At 34.6% G+C, this 16,275-nt stretch overlaps 3 protein-coding genes across 6 annotated transcripts in view; 2 read left to right on the top strand and 1 right to left on the bottom strand.

The window, feature by feature from the left end:
* LOC113513990 (gelsolin, cytoplasmic-like) overlaps positions 1–4,341 on the top strand; it is a 32,725-nt gene extending 28,384 nt beyond the window's left edge. Inside the window, exon 19 of the mRNA XM_052892258.1 lies at positions 1,619–4,341. Coding sequence (XP_052748218.1) covers positions 1,619–1,675 — 57 coding nt within the window. The 3' untranslated portion in view covers positions 1,676–4,341. The remainder of the gene's footprint in view (positions 1–1,618) is intronic.
* A 137-nt stretch (positions 4,342–4,478) lies between these two features.
* LOC113512661 (MIP18 family protein galla-2) lies at positions 4,479–7,326 on the bottom strand. Its single transcript, XM_026896583.3, has 2 exons — positions 6,956–7,326; positions 4,479–6,320 (listed from the first exon to the last, which is right to left on the bottom strand). Exons 1-2 carry the CDS (start codon positions 7,230–7,232, stop codon positions 6,130–6,132), a joined length of 468 nt encoding a protein of 155 aa, XP_026752384.2. The 5' UTR covers positions 7,233–7,326; the 3' UTR covers positions 4,479–6,129.
* A 5,563-nt stretch (positions 7,327–12,889) lies between these two features.
* The window catches only part of LOC113522327 (intersectin-2), a 38,690-nt gene continuing 35,304 nt past the window's right edge, over positions 12,890–16,275 (top strand). Inside the window, exons 1-3 of one of the 4 annotated variants that reach the window (XM_052892255.1) lie at positions 12,890–13,057; positions 14,652–14,818; positions 15,760–15,883. In XM_052892255.1, the coding sequence (XP_052748215.1) occupies positions 15,764–15,883 (120 nt within the window). In that variant the 5' untranslated portion in view covers positions 12,890–13,057; positions 14,652–14,818; positions 15,760–15,763. Of the gene's footprint in view, positions 13,058–14,651; positions 14,819–15,756; positions 15,884–16,275 lie in introns of all 4 variants that reach the window. The other 3 variants (XM_052892256.1, XM_052892257.1, XM_052892254.1) reach the window with 3 other exon arrangements.

Below are 16,275 nucleotides of genomic sequence, written 5' to 3'. Positions count from 1 at the left end.
ACTCAAAAACTCACGGACAACAAGAGAGGTGTGGGCAGGGGCATTGTCGTGGTGAAGAATCCAACGCCCCTCTCGCGCCAATTCTGGACGAACTCGTGCCACACGAGCTTTGAGGCGTCTGAGCACATCGACGTAGAATTTTCCATCAACTGTCTGGCCTGGAGGGACGAATTCTTGATGGACAATCCCCCGAACATCAAAAAAAACAATCAACATTGTCTCGGCCCTCTCTGAATCTTTTTAGCCACTTGTGGACGGTTGGTTCCTTCACAGCATCATCCCCATAAACTGTTCTGAGATCGGCAAAAATTTCACGGCCATTCTTGCCGAGTTTCGAGAGAAACTTGATTACGACGCGCTGCTCTTCAACGGAAGCGGGCTCCATGCCGACGGGGTTTCGTTAAGAGGTAACTTCACAGATGGCGTGACAAGCCAGTTCGCACCGCACGGCGGTCAGACCAGAACTGAAGCATTGTTAGGGACATAAGGAAGGGGTCCTGCGCTTACCTGGCCTCCCCACTCCTCTTTCTCGCATTCCAGAACACTTTTATACGAACTTTCCGGACAGACCTCGTACAGCTGTTTTACCAGGTCGACCTCCTCGCGGTTCTCCCTGGAAACTATCATGGTAAATTCCTGATGAATTCATCATGATGGGCTAACTGGCCTGTTTTCATTCTCATCTATCACCCTTCACTGGTGCTCCGCCAGCGTATCCCGTTAGTGCAGCCGGGGTTACCATACCATTTTCACCCATAAAAAAAAATACAGCTGTTATGGCAGAAACTCGTATGGGACAAAGGTACCCAACTAAATAGACGACTTTTGTACAAAACATAAGTTTTGTTTTAAGAAAAAAAGAGGTTTCTTCAGGGTCGACAACACGTGGTTTAAATTCTTGGTATTTTTTTTTTTTATTTAAATAACTTTATTCAAAATTCAAAATTCTAAAATCATTTATTCATGTAGGACATTTTAGCCGCTTATGAACGTCAAATTATTACATATAATTTTATTTTTTCCCCTACCGTCCAGTTCGGTATATAGATCCAATTGAGAAGAACTGGCAAGAAACTCAATTGAATTACTTTTTTTTTTAAAGCCATTGCCCAAAATTCAGTATTCAAAAAGACTTGCATTTTTACAAGCACTTAAATCTTTCTTTTTTTTTAATCTTCAATATAATTTATTAAATATATTTACAATATATTTTTTTAAATTTGCAATATAATTAGTAAAACGAGGACGAAAGATACGCCATCAGTTGCTACTTTTCTCAATTCATAGCAGACTAGTGTATAGGAAATGTTTGATATGTCAATTATTTGTCAATGACAAATTTTACATTACTAGATTATATATTCGACACAGTTAATGTAGAGAGTATGCGAGCAAGTTGTATTTGAATTTGATAGGGTTATACGGCCGTATAACATTTTTTATAGCCTGCTATGAATTGAGGAAAATAACAAGTGATAGTGTATCTTTCGTCCTCTTTTTACTAATTATATTTGCATAAGAAGAAAGGAGGCAGCCATATGATTTACAGTTTTTATTTTATCATTCTTTCTATGTAAATCTTTGTTCTTAGGTTTACGACTAAACTTGTTTGTTCCAGAATCAAGCCTCATACGACGACATTAAGAATGAAACAAAAGCAGCCAACTCAAAGTGAAGAAGAAGCGCGCTTAAATATATCAAAGTTTTATATTTAATATTGGATCCGTCCATATATTTTTAATATTAAATCTAGTTTACATTATACTTGAGTGTCACAAAAATTCATAAAAAAAAAATTATAAATAATTCCTCTCTTATATTAATATTATTGTTGTTTTTCTCTCTATTTGCTCATCACGTTGCATCGTCCATTATATTTTCCGTTATTCCTGTCTACGGTCGACTGGTAGACAACGCCATATTGTGTTAAATCCGCCATTTACTCTATCTATGTGTATTAAAGTTTAATAAGTCAATTTACAATCAGGACTAACTTTAGTGTACCTGACGACCTAATGCAAATTTCTTAAGCCTTCTTGACGACGAATATTAAAAAGGTGTACCAAAAAAAATCCTACTTTAATTGTGGCAAGATTTGTTACTGTTTACGAAATGTATTTTTTATATCGAAAATTTAGTTTGAAAACAGATACTAGATGGCGTTGTTGACAATGTAAATGTCGCTATTAAAGTTTGCCTGTATTTTGATGACCCGCCCTTAGAGAGAATTAATAAAAAAAAATCTATCATTCCTACTGCATTTCTGTTGCTCCATTCGACGCCATTAGTATTTAAGACTCACGATACCTAGTTGTTCGGTTACGTTGATTTAAAACCAAACTACTAGACTAATGTTTATAAAATTTCTAAACTTAACGTGTACCCTTTCAGATAAAAAAAATCCAAAGCAGTTTAGATACAGCTGAAGGAGTTATAAGGTAGCAAACATAAAAAAATACAAACAAATTAACAATCTTTATTGTAATGTCGATCGAAAATTCGTCTTGCACTCACATCGGGTCCGATATCTAATTTGGTTTCCAAAAAAGGTTATCCTGTATTGATGTTGGTTATTTGATTTGAATTATTTTGTTTAATTCCGCTACCATTTGTATGTGTGTGACTGGCAACACTCGAAGATTTTTTTTTTTAATGGTTTGCGATACAGTATTTAAGGCATCCCGTCCTCGCTGTTGGATACGGGTGACGGAACGCCTATACAAGAGGGTACATAGTGGGCGCAGTTTAGACACAATATTTGAGGAGCATTAGGAAGGTACTACGGCCGGATACTGCAACAAAAGAATATGTGGCCGGCCCCCGAACTGGCGACCTCTGCTGTCTACCGGTCCCCAATTCGCGGGACGACCAACAATCAAAGATTAATCACTACCATTACTACCAGAAGTTCCACAACCATCGCCATTAATTTTAGACCGCTAATTCGCAGTTTGGACGTCGAATGATTAACAGTCCGAGCAGCGATCTATTAATTTGCCTGAAGATATCTCGTTTAGAGGCGAAACTCTGGTCACAAAACGGGCACGAACAAAATGGGCGTCAGAGATTGATGGCTAATATGGAAGGTTGTGGAACTTCTGATAGTAATAGTGTTGGCCAATCTTTGACTGTTGGCAGTCACACGCATACTAATGGTAGCGGAATTAAACAAAATAATTCTAAATCAAATAACCAGTGATATGGACTTCCGCAACACTTAGTTCAATACAGTAAAAGCTTCTTATTCTCGCTTCCTTTAGTTCACTATTCGCGGATTAAAAAATTGCGACCCATTACCTATATTCGCGGCTAAAGTTTTCTATATTAGCGGATCTAATCGGTACATATTATTATTAAAAAGGATTATGTACCTATCCTTTGTAAACGCGTCGGCAAATAGACTAATGAAAAAGTAAAACAGACCTTATCACAAATACGCCTACAGTACGTTGTCAAATGCTAACGCCACTGTATAAGTGGTTCGGATTTCTATATTCACGGTTTCTATATTTACGGAACGTACTTATACCGCGGGAATAAAGAGCTTTTACTGCATAATGTATTGATGTTTACATCTGATTCGATATCTCCCATGCCGGATTTACTGCATACAATATCAATATGTCAGGTTTTTTTTATACAACTTAGAATAGCAAACAAACTGACGGCCCACCTGATGGAAAGTGGTAACCGTCGCCTATAGACATGAGCAGTACCGTGGACATAACAGAGTATACTGCTTCGCCCATGATACCCCCCATGCGTTGCCATTCCTGAGGACTCAAGTGTTATTCCTCTGTACCCTGTAAATTCACGCCATATCCCACTCTTCAAACCGAAACACGACCATGCAAACACAACTGGTTCACGGTAGAAACACGAATGGGACAGAGGTATTCAAGCAAACGACTTTTGTACAGTCTCCCTCTTCACCTTCTTAAAAAAGGTCCTCTCACCCACACTGGGTTCGCGCTTTTTTTATTTTTGACTACATCCCATAAACTTAGCGCCCCTTTAGAACCTCGACACCTCCGTTACATCTCAACGCCTCCAAGCGCCACTCAACCCCTCCCCCCCCCCCCACACACACCCATTAAAGCCGGTACTATTAACTACTATAACACCAAATAAGATAGAAGCATTTGTCTACTATTGCTGTTGTAATGAAGACTCATACATAGATACTGAATAACAATTAATTATTATACATAAAAAAAAACTATGTAAATATTTAAAAAAAATGTGTATTTTTATTGTTATTTGCACGATTGATTCAATTACTATGTGTAAGTATCAAAATATTGTTTGAATAATTATAAAATATAAATATATATACAAAAATTAAGCTTCTTTCATTTCAAATACACTAATAAATGAGAAATACAATATTTTAATAAATCTAAATTATAAAGGTCTAACACTTTTATTATAGACATAATTATTATACCACACTTACTAAAATTACCACAGTTTATCAACATCAATAGCTTTCTAAAACTAAAACTATTTCCAGTTAATATTAGATATTTCGAGATTTATTATAATCACATATCTTTTTCTACCTATATATGCACATATCAACAAAGATGATATGGCCAGAATGGGAGTGAATGCAGAAATAACTGCAAATTGAGAAGAATAAAAGAGAAAACCATATTATGCCGACCACAAATAAAATAATTGGGATAAAGGTAGGAAGATGATGATATGCACTTATGATTAATGCTTTACAAATCGCAAATCCGGCCCCATATGGAGTATTGCTGTCACTTATGGGCGGGAGCACCTAGATACCAGCTTGAACCCTTCGACTCAGTGCAACGACGACCTATGAGAATTGTCGATGATCCCAGGCTTGCAAGCGGTATCGAACCCTTAAGTCTTAGGAGAGATTTTGCCTCACTCTGCGTGTTCTACCGCTTGTACATCGGATTGTGCTCAGAGGAATTATTCAATATGATGCCTACGGCCTACTTTCTATCATTGTACGGCTCGCCATCGATAGGGAGTTCACCCTCATACCCTACAGCCTAAATGGTCGCGTACAACGCGGTTTCAGAGATGTTTTCTCTCACGAACACTCAGGTTATGGAATGAGCTCCCTGCCGAAGTTTTCCCAAGAGACTACAGCATGGGGTTCTTCAAAAGAGAGGTAAAAAAGTTTCTTCAGGGTCGGCTACGCGCGCGTAATACCTCTGGTATTGCAGGCGTTCATAAGCTATGGTAACCGCTTACCATTAGGTGGTCCATGTACTTATTTGCCACCTCAGTGGTATAAAAAAAAAACAATTTCTGTTAAATATCACATGAAGGTAATATTTTTGTTGTAACATTAATGGGTGACTACGTACTCATATGTGTCTCATAGTAGATAATGAGCTGTGAAAGTTGCTAAGTGGTCCAAATATATTTAGGTCGCCTATTGACTTGAAAAAGTAGATAAGTCTGATTATAGTTTAGCAAATAGTAAGTTTTTTTTTAAAGAATGTCACAAACCTGAGCCTGTGATAATGTAAATATAAAGCAGCCATCCTAAGTTACTTAAAAAATCTAATTGCTGGCTAATGAATGAATGAGTATACTTTATTTGCATTATACAATATAGGGAATAAACAAGACAATTTACAAACACAATGATACAATTGTATAAGTACAGTAAGGCGGTCTTATTGCTGAGAGCAATCTTTTCAAGACAACCTTAAGGTAATGGACTAATTGTTGTACAAGTTGTTGTAATTGTGCTAATCTTATTTTTGAAAAATTTTCTCTTTCATAATTTATACTTACAACTAAGTGGATGCATATCATAAACAAAATAAGTACAATAGTATTTATTACATTACAGCAATTAAATTACTCATTAGGAATATTAGCAGTTGTTATGAATAATGGTAATTTTTACCACATAAACTAAATTAAATATAGTATTATTTATCTTACAGACAGATCATCACTTATGCAAATAATTATTTGCAATCATTAATAACAGTGGTAATTTTTACCACACCGCCTAAATTGAGTATATACAATATTGTTTATTTACAATCAATAAGTCATTTCATTATACCATAATTTCACAATAATTTTATCAATAGTGGCAATTTTTACCACATCAACTAAATCAAAGTATTAAACATTTGCCACACACTGATTTATTATTTGCACTAAATTATTATTTTCCAATGCAGCTGCCACTCTTTCTTTGTCGGCCAATTGCTTGTTGACTGCATGTTCTGATACATGGGTACCTTCGGAGACCACAACTGTTACTTTGAACCTGCTAGGCAGTGCTCGAAGTAGTTGAACACGGATTGACAAACCTAAAGAAGATCAACGATACATTTTTTTAATACAATTGAGAATGGAAAATTATTTAACTGCCCACCTGATGAAAAGTGGCAACCGTTGCCTATAGACATTAACAAAATCATAGATATCACTGGATACAATCAGATGTACTGAATATCCCTGTGATGCCATTCCTGAGACTAATTCCTATGATGTGTGCCTTAGAAATCTGTAATTTCACAGAGGCAGAAACATGAGTGGGACGGAGATGCACAAACATAAGTATTTGTGTAAGCGCGAATAGAACCCGCAACTATTGGAAGGTAAGATGATTTATTGGTTCGAGGGGAGCCCTTAGGAACGCTATAGACCAAGGAGAGAAAAATTCTAATGAATTTTTTGATGTTGCAATAATCCAAGTTTTATAGGCCCATCGGATAGAGCTCTTCAAGTGGATCAACTTTGGTAATGTCACATATTTTCGTACGATACTGTTTCCGAGTTACAGGATCCCAAATATTTCTGGGACTTGGAAAAATTATGATAATTTTTTGATGTCGCAATAACCCTACTTTTATACACTCATCGAATAGAGCTCCGCGAATTGCCCCCAAGGGTATCCACTGACCGATTTATTAAACCGTTACACATTAAGTTAAAAACTAACCTATTAACGTTGCCATGCTGCAGTGTGGAATAGTTGGTGTAAAATTAACCACCACCGTATTTTCCTTATTGTTCACCACAATATTCTTCTCCTCGATCACTCTAAGCTCCTCGAGAGTCAGAGGATGTTCAGGGTCGTTGATATTGCGTATTAAATCAAAGATCTCTCTCTCATCAAACTCATCGGTTAACTCCTCGTCAAGTTCGGCCGAAGTTGTCTTCCGTTCCGAACCCTTCTCGTATACGTGCGGGTTCACGTTATCCGCAATTTTTGTCATTGTTTCTAAAATAAATATTTTTAGTAAATCGTAGAAAAACAAACAATAATAATAAATAAATGAAACGAATGAATGTCATTAATGTCACTGTCAATGTCATTTTTTTTTTTTTTTTAGTACGTTTGTTCCGTTTGGAACAGGCTAAGGTCGGAGACCATGCTGCCTAGTCTTCAAAAAGATAAATTGTCTGGAATTTTATTTTTCTAATGTCGCTTCAATTATTGTCATAATCTTCAATATTTCATTTGTCAAATCCGGTAAGTACATTTTCATAAATATCTTTTCTTGAGTTTTCTTAAACCAGTGGATTTATCAAATTAAAAATAAATAATTATAAAAAATCATTGTCTTGCAATTCAATAAAAGTATTCTTATAGCTCCTTGAATGTTGTAGTAATATAAGTGAAAATAGCTTTGAAACAAGAAGGAAATCTTAAGAGAAGCGGGATTGAGTGCGGGATATTTTCGGGTTTTTTGAAGATAATCCTAAGTTCGTCAAACATAATGTGTCTTTGAATGACAAATTCAGAGCAATCAAAAAAAAAGGTGATGTAGAGATTGGGCTGTATTTGAGTTACACCATGTGCATGATGGGGAAGCAATCATGCCCATTCGGTGCAGGTGTTCGTTGAAATGTCCGTGGCCGATTCGTAATCTACAAATATTGGTGTAAAATTTTCTGTTTGTGTCCTTTCCTTTGCAGAACCACGGTTTTCCAATACGCCAATTAATTTTGCGGTACCATTTGCCTTTAGTCTGTAATATTTGAGTCCAATGCTCCTCCCATTTAGTTGTAACGATTTTATGTATTCCAATACTACAATCTGAGTAACAAAGGGGTAAATCTTGAACACGAGCAGCACTTGAATTAATAATTTTAGCCAAAGTGTCTACTTGTTCATTCCCAAACACTCCAATATGTGAAGGGGTCCAGATGAAGATAATATCTTTTCCATATATAGTACAGAGATGATAATATTTATTACGAATTTCTTGAATTAAGTAGTTTGATGATGAAATGATTGTGTTATTTTTTAATGCCATAAGAACACTCATACTATCTGTAATTATAATCCATTTCGAATATAGTACCTGTTTTTCTATGTATTCTAATGCTAAAAATATAGCTTTTGCTTCTGCTGTGTAAATACTAGCCAAAGTTGAAATTTTATAACCGTGACCAAATCTATTTGACAAATCGTAAAAAGCCACTGAAGTGCTAAGTGCATTTTTGGAACCATCTGTATATATCTGCCTGTAGTCAATAAATTCTGATAAAGTCTCATACATATCGTGCTTTTCTTTTATGTCTTTATGTATAACAATTTTGATCTTACAGAACTTACTCTCATAAAGGCCATTATAACAAGGAAGTATCTTACTACTATAGATGTTATATTCATCTCGTAAATTCAAATCATTGATAATAGTTTTATTCAAAAACATAGAAATGGGGCAATTTAATAATTTGAGTATGAGTGGGTTATTGGAAACTGAAAAAACTTTGAAGAGAAATTTGAGTTTTAGGTATTCGAAACGAAGAAGGATAGGAGGCAAATTACATTCTACTTGCATTGAGATAATTGGAGAAGTATACATAGCACCTAAAATAAGTCTTAAATTCATATTTTGAATTTTTTCGAGTTTTTCTACTAATTTATGTTCTGAGGCATAACAAAAGAAAGCGTAATCAAAATTACTTCTAACAAGAGATTTGTAAAGTAAAAGGATAATTTTAGGATCAGCTCCCCAGTTACGACCAATTACAGATCTTATTATATTAGTGGCTCTTAAAGCACGATCTACTAAGCAATCAACGTATAGATCCCATTTTAAATTTTGATGAAAAATTACCCCCAGAAATTTAACGCTACAGTCTGTTGGAAGAGTTTGATTATTATATATAATATTCATTAATGGAACATATTTATGAACTTGATGAAAAACAACTACTTTACTTTTGGTTAAACTAATATCGAGGGAAAGAAGAGAAAAATATTTCTCAAGTCTTTTTAATGACTCATTTAACACTAATTGCATATCAATAATATTCTTTCCTTTTATATAAATTAATAAATCATCGGCAAATTGCAAGTTGTTCACACTGTTTCCTAAAACTAAATTAAGTTTATAGATATATAAAATATATAGTAGCGGGCTTAAAATACCACCTTGACATACTCCTTTAGAGCTTAACCTAGGTCCTATTAATTTACTATTTACTTTAACATACACTTCTCTATTACTAAGAAAATTATAAATCCATTCGATAAGTTTCATTGGAAGAAATGAGGATAGAATCGAAGATAGAACTGTTAAATTTACATTGTTAAAAGCTCCTACGACATCTAAAAAAACAGATAGAACATATTCATCGTTATTCAAAGCAGTACTAAGGTCGACATAGAAGTTCGCTAAACTTTCGCGCGCTGAATATCCACGGCGAAAACCAAATTGATTCGATGGTAATATACTATTACTTTCAATAAAGAACTCTAAACGCTGTTTAATTAATTGTTCGAATAATTTGCCTGCACAGGACGTCAATGTTATAGGTCTATAGGAGTCGAAATTTGTAGGATCTTTACCGGGTTTAATTACTGGAATCAAACAATCCATTTTCCATTCTGGTGGGATAATACAGTCCTTCCATAAATCGTTAAAAATTTGTAAGAGTTTAGTAAGGTTTATTTTATTCAGCAATCGAAACATATTGTATGTTAAGCAATCAAGGCCACTAGCTGTATCTTTTCTAGATTTTACTGCACTGGATATTTCATCAATTGAGAATGGGTCAGTGAGAAATTTTGGGCATGAATTAACAGAATTAAACTGTTTGTCATCAAAAGGTGAGTGTACAAAATCAGGAGTATATTTGCGTAAAAAATCATTGACCCATGATATATCTTTAAAATGATTTTGACGATGTTTTGAATTTAGTTTTCTCATATTTTGCCAAACAGTGGAAATTGGTGTTAATCTATTAAATTTGGAACAAAATTCCTGCCACCCCTGTTGTCTTACTTGCTTAATTACTAACTTTTTAACAGCTTGAACTCTTTTAAAATTTATGTAATTATCGAGAGTTGGATTTTGTTTAAACCTAAGGTAAGCCGCTTTACTATCATTGACAGCTGTCGCACACCTGTTATTCCACCAAGGTACTGCAATATGTTTGTGCCTCTTTGAAGTATTTGCACCGCTATTTGATAAGTTCCTACGTGGAACGGAACGTTCCACAGCTGTCAAAATAATTTTACAGAACCTATTGTAATTGTTTAAGGGTTCATTGACATCATACTCGAAATCCAAAAGTAATCGATTAACAGTTTCAGAATAAAGATCCCAATTAACGAGACGTAGGTTTATACGATTTAACAAAAGTTTATTAACTTCATCTATAGGAGCATGTTGTTCACCTGACGGAGTTGATGAAGAGTTCTTTGTGTTTATTTTAGTAAAAGTCGGCAGGTGATAACTTCCTAACGGATCATCATGAACCGACCACTCGCATTTTAATGATATGGATGGGGATACCATAGTTAAATCAAGGCCATTGGGTCTCCAAATATGAGAGCCAACAGTAGTAACTTGCTTATCATTTAATAGTACCAAATTACATTCATCTAAACAATCAAGAATGTCTTTACCTCTTGTATTAGTGGAGGTACAACCCCACATAGTATGATGTGCATTTAAATCTCCAGATATGATAGTGGGTTTAGGAAGAGACTCCAAAAAGAACTTAAATTTGGCTTTAGTAAAACTAGGTGTACTATTGGTAGGACAGTAAATACTGGCAACTGAATACCAAGAATTATTAACTTCAATACTAATAGCTATAGTTTGCAAAGAATTGTCGAAAAAAGAGTGAAGTTTTTTATATCTAATACTATTATGTATAATAATCGCTACTCCATTGTGGTTATTACCACAATCATTTCGTTCTATACAATAATCTTTAATTTTTAATTTGTAATGTGGTTTTAGCCAAGTTTCTGAGATGAGAGCAATGTGAATATGATGTTCATTTAAAAATTGTGTAAAAATAAGTCGATTGCTCAGTAGGCTCTGAGCGTTCCACTGTATGATAGTTAATTGGTCTCGATTGAATTTTGTGAAATAGGTGTATTACCAAAAGTATCATATAACACATTCAAAACACTTTTAGTGTTAATAGATGTGTTCTTTGTGTTATGTAGTGAAATAAGTTTGATTATGCTTTCTATTAAAAGTGATAAACTCTTGTTATCAGAATTTAGAATTGAAATTAGGTCTACATTTTTTTTAGGTTTGTTACCCAGTTTAGGAAATATTTCAGTGCTAAGTATATCTCCAAAAGAAGCAGGTCTGAATTTAGATCTATTTTCAGCAATTTTCTTTTGTTTAACAGGGCATTGCGGTGATACACTTGTGTGATTTCCATTGCAGTGTACACAAATAGCGTTTTCCATTCCAGTTGTACAAGTTTTATAATTATGCTCACCTTTGCAGATGCTGCAACGCTCAGAATTCTTACAGAATTTAGCTAAATGTCCATACCTCAAGCACCGGTAGCATTGTTTAACTGGTGGTATATATGGAGTGACATTGTGGCGCCAACCTCCAATATCCAGATATTCAGGTAATACAGATGCAGCAAAAGTAATTGTCACGGTTAGAGTTGGCTGTAACACATATCCATGAGTCAAGGTATTTTTTCTTAAAATTCTTTTAATAGCAATAATTTTCTTAGAACTCGATATCATAGTATATATTTTTTTATTAGATATATTTGTAGGTACATTTCTAATAACGCCTGTAACTTCTGTTGAAGAAGCAGGAATACTGGCCTTAAAATGGTAGTCATTTAAAAAAGTTTTATTATTTAAAAAAGCATTGGCTAAGTCTGGCTTTTGAAAGTATACTCCGATTTTGAATTTATTTATAGATCTAAGATAAGTTACCCCTTTATTAAATCGTTTTAAACAGGAGGAGAGTGAGAGCAAGTCTCTGGATCCAATGGTTTTCTGACTATCTGAGGATTCTACAAAGACAACAAATTCTGTCCCAGGGGATTCCTCGGGATATCTTCTAATATAATCTGTGATGTAGTAAGGTTTATACTTATCGGCCTTATCAATTTCAGATTCTGAGTCAGTAGAAGTATCTTCCGAATATATATCCTTGTCATTACAAGGTTCATGGTCTACATCACCTGAATCGTCATCTTTTTTTTTCCTTTTTCTACAACTGCGCTTCCCCATGAATGCTAATTATATTACTGTCACTGAATTTAGTGAAAATATAATATTTTATTCAATAATAAGAATTGATAGAGATAGTTTTTATAAATTAATAAAAAAAATTTAAAAAACCCGCTTGTTCTTATTCGAGTTTCCCGCCTTTTTTTCTGTCGTCGAATGTCAATGACCCTGTCAATGTCATTTGCATATGATTGACAGTTCAACCTACGTTCTGAAATAAAATTATTTTTATCAATGATTCCTTGTTTTTAGATTTTTACACATTCAATTCTCCTTCATTTAATTTATTTTATTTGTGTTCTTAATTTTTTCATATTCACGAAATCGGCATGTAGATAAAGGATAGGAATTAATAAATTAAGACTAGTATGTCTAGTTTCAGAACGCCACAATTGCTGTCATGTTGGACTGTCAGTAACAGCTGTCATTTCTGACACCATTAAAGAAATCAATAAATTCTTTGATGATAAAATTGAAATTTTAGAAATTTTTTCTCACTCCTCTTCTATAGTTGCTCAAATTATTATAGAAGAAAAGGAGTTGTTATCCCGACTACTATTCAGTACAACCACCTAATAAGTAAGTACATTATATATTATATAGTGAAAAAAAAATCTATAATAACTCTGGCAGTCGATATTTGATATTTCTTTATTTAAATAATAAATTTTCTAATTTTTTTTAAACCTACTGAATCTATAGATAAAAACTTTATACTTTATGGCCCAGAAACTATTGTTATATTAAAAAAAAAAATAAGTTCGTAAGATAAAAAAAAAAAATTTAAAAGTTTTCCTTTTCATCTTTATAACATTTATTAAAGTATGCAGCCAGGCTCCTACAGTAGGTAAACTATTACTTGGAGGATTCATTCCTTCTTTCCTTTATTATGAAATTGATTTTTTTTAATTGATTTTTTTTTTTTATTCTCTAAAGGACTAAATCATAAGAAAAAGTTTCCATAACAAAGTCTGTTTCTTTTTTTATGAGATGTAAATATAATGGTAACGCCCCCTTCGCTATCAGTGCAGGATGAAATCAGGTCAGTTGGCACATTGTCATGAATTCACCTGGAATTAAATACAAGCTATATACACTGCCAGGTCGAGAGGAAGAGTTGTTGGTAACAGAGATTTAATAGTTCCATTGCTAGCAATATTCTCTATCAGGTTGACCTGCTTATGGTCCCCTTTGGACACCATCATATTTAGTACCAAATGAATTCATCACAATGAGCTAACTGATATACATATTCATCCTCACTTATCATCTCTCAGGGTTTTTTTAATGGATGTAAATTAAATAGTAACCCCATTTGCACTGTTGATATACAGTGGCAGGGCACCAATGAGAGGTGGTAAAAATAAGAGAGCAATCCAATTGGCTTACTGTAGGAAATTTTAAAAATATTTACCAAAATGATCTCCAAAGGAAACCTGATAGGAGGTATATTGCTAGCAATAGGGCAAGTAGACCTCAGTAGAAACAATTCCATTCCTCTACAAAGGATGGGTCACCATTTTATTATCATTGTTTATTTTTATTTTATTATATTCGACAAAAAAAAAAAAAGAAAGTTACAAACACAAGTGTATCTTGTGTATGGGCCCCACACTAGGCGAACCTGTATCGTGGGCACCCGACAAAGATTTTTTTTTTTATGGGTGAAAATGGTATGGTAACCCCGCCTGCGCTAACGGGATACGCTGGCGGAGCACCAGTGAAGGGTGATAGATGAGAATGAAAACAGGCCAGTTAGCACATCATGATGAATTTATCAGTCATTCATAGTTTCCAGGGGAAACCTTTCTCTTCTTTTCTTCTCAGTCAGATTCTCAGTCTCTATTACTAACAATCCCTTTCCCCCCTTGACCCGACAAAGATTAACAAATCACAAATGTGTTATAATAAAAAGTACATAGTGGGCGGGTATTAGTATAAGAAGGAATATAAAATTGAATTAGTGAAAAAATTAATAAAAACAATATAGATACAGAATCAATTATAAAACACTAATAATATATGCCTTTAAGAGAAGCGAAGTTGAGTAAATGAATGTGGGAATGTTCGTGAGTATGCGTGAATGTGTGTTGTGTAATCCATGTGAAATATGTGTGTGTACTGTATGTTATTACTTTGAGAATGTGAGAAAGACTCTGTTTTCCGCGCTTAGCCTCTCACTTGGGCCGTTGTGTGTACGAGTCGTGGCTAGTACAGCCAGCCCAGCTCCGCCCAGAAGCGCAGAAGCTTCCTGGGATCTTCACAGGCCTCACGGAGCGACCTCACCGTTCCGAGGATTTCTAAACGTTGATGGGCCACAGGCTCACATTCCAGGATTACGTGAGCAGCCGTTTCTTCATGTTATTACTTTCCAGACCACAGTTTTCCAGTTGCCTCCTAACATAGTGATAAAAGATAATTATTTAACACGTTCGGTGCGAGTGTCGAGTATGCCTCGACGGAGCTTATCCCATCCCCCGGCCTACCGCCGAGGGTGCCTCGACGCTGGGTTTTTCATTTCAAATCCCGCCAAGGAAATTCCTTTGCTGGCGCGTGTGCCGACTACGCCTCGACAAAGCTTTTTTTAATTGAAAAACGTAATTATAATTTTTTTAAATATTTTATATGTGTATTTGGGTGCAGAAGGAATATTTTAAGAAAAAAAAAAGTGCTCGCATTTCGGAAGACCCCGGCAAATACAGTGCCGCACCGAACGTGTTAATTTGTGTTTTACAATATGTGTACCATGACCGTATCAGTGGACACACTTTGTTAATTTTATAGTACATTGATGGTGATGCAACCATATTGATTAACATTTGGCTACCAATTTGCATCTGCACTGCTCAGTTTGCTCCCATTTATCAAGCTATTTCTCTCCTCAATCCTCTAATTTTTCAGCAATCAGATATTGATATTTTTTATGAAAATTGTTTATAATTCTACGTTTTGGGAAATTGTGAGGCAGTTTAAAATTAAATAAGTTAAATAATTAATTAATTATATAAATAATTAATAATTTAATAATTAATTAATAAGTAGTTAATTATTTTATAATTAATTACGAAGTTATTAAATAATTTTTAAGTTATTAATTAATTAACAAGTTATTAATTAGATTATAAATAATTATTAAGTTAATAATTAATTTATAATTAATTATAAGTTAGTAGTTAATTTATAATTAATAAATTAATTTATTCATAATGAAATCATTAGTAATTCTTTTATAATTATTATTTTATTAATTATAAAAAACGGACTCCTGTTCATCCCAGCAGCAGCATGGCAGATCCATGGGTGGTGCAGCCGCACGAGCAGGCCAAGTTCTTGGAACACTTTAACAACTTGGGACCTGTCAATGGTGCCCTCACGGGGGAGCAAGCCAAGAGGTTCATGCTGCAGGTAACATTTTCTTTGAACACCTTAGAATGTACCCTTAATCCTTTCCTGCACACTGTAGGTAGCGGAAACCTCCAACAAATGCGTTCCCAAAGAGGGTTGATGTCAGGCAGGTGGTGGGTCGTAAAAGTAGAAGGCAAATCTTTTTGTAATATAAATAAAGAATTTATTACGCCGAAATCCAAATAATAATTGAGATAAGGGTAGGAAGAAGAAGAGACTCATGAAAAGCTGCAGATAAGAACTTTTTATATTTTTTATACAACTTAGAATGGCCAACGATCTGATGGAAAGTGCTAACCGTCGCCTATACACATAAACAGTACCATAGGCATAACAGAGTATACTGTTTCGCCCATGATACCCCCCCCCCCATGCGTTGCCATTCCTGAGGA

Source organism: Galleria mellonella, unplaced genomic scaffold (genome assembly GCF_026898425.1).
Source record: "Galleria mellonella isolate WM207_F2 unplaced genomic scaffold, CSIRO_AGI_GalMel_v1 utg150, whole genome shotgun sequence".
In the NCBI taxonomy this organism is placed as follows: domain Eukaryota; kingdom Metazoa; phylum Arthropoda; class Insecta; order Lepidoptera; family Pyralidae; genus Galleria; species Galleria mellonella.
This window is presented reverse-complemented; position numbering and strand designations above follow the sequence as displayed.

What these genes read in the sequence shown, in the direction of transcription:
- LOC113512661 (XM_026896583.3), bottom strand. Translation starts at nt 7,232, where the DNA reads ATGACAAAAATTGCGGATAACGTGAACCCGCACGTATACGAGAAGGGT. An exon ending in CAGCATGGCAACGTTAATAG is followed by an intron (nt 6,321 to 6,955) that starts GTTAGTTTTTAA and finishes GATCTTCTTTAG; the next exon opens with GTTTGTCAATCCGTGTTCAA.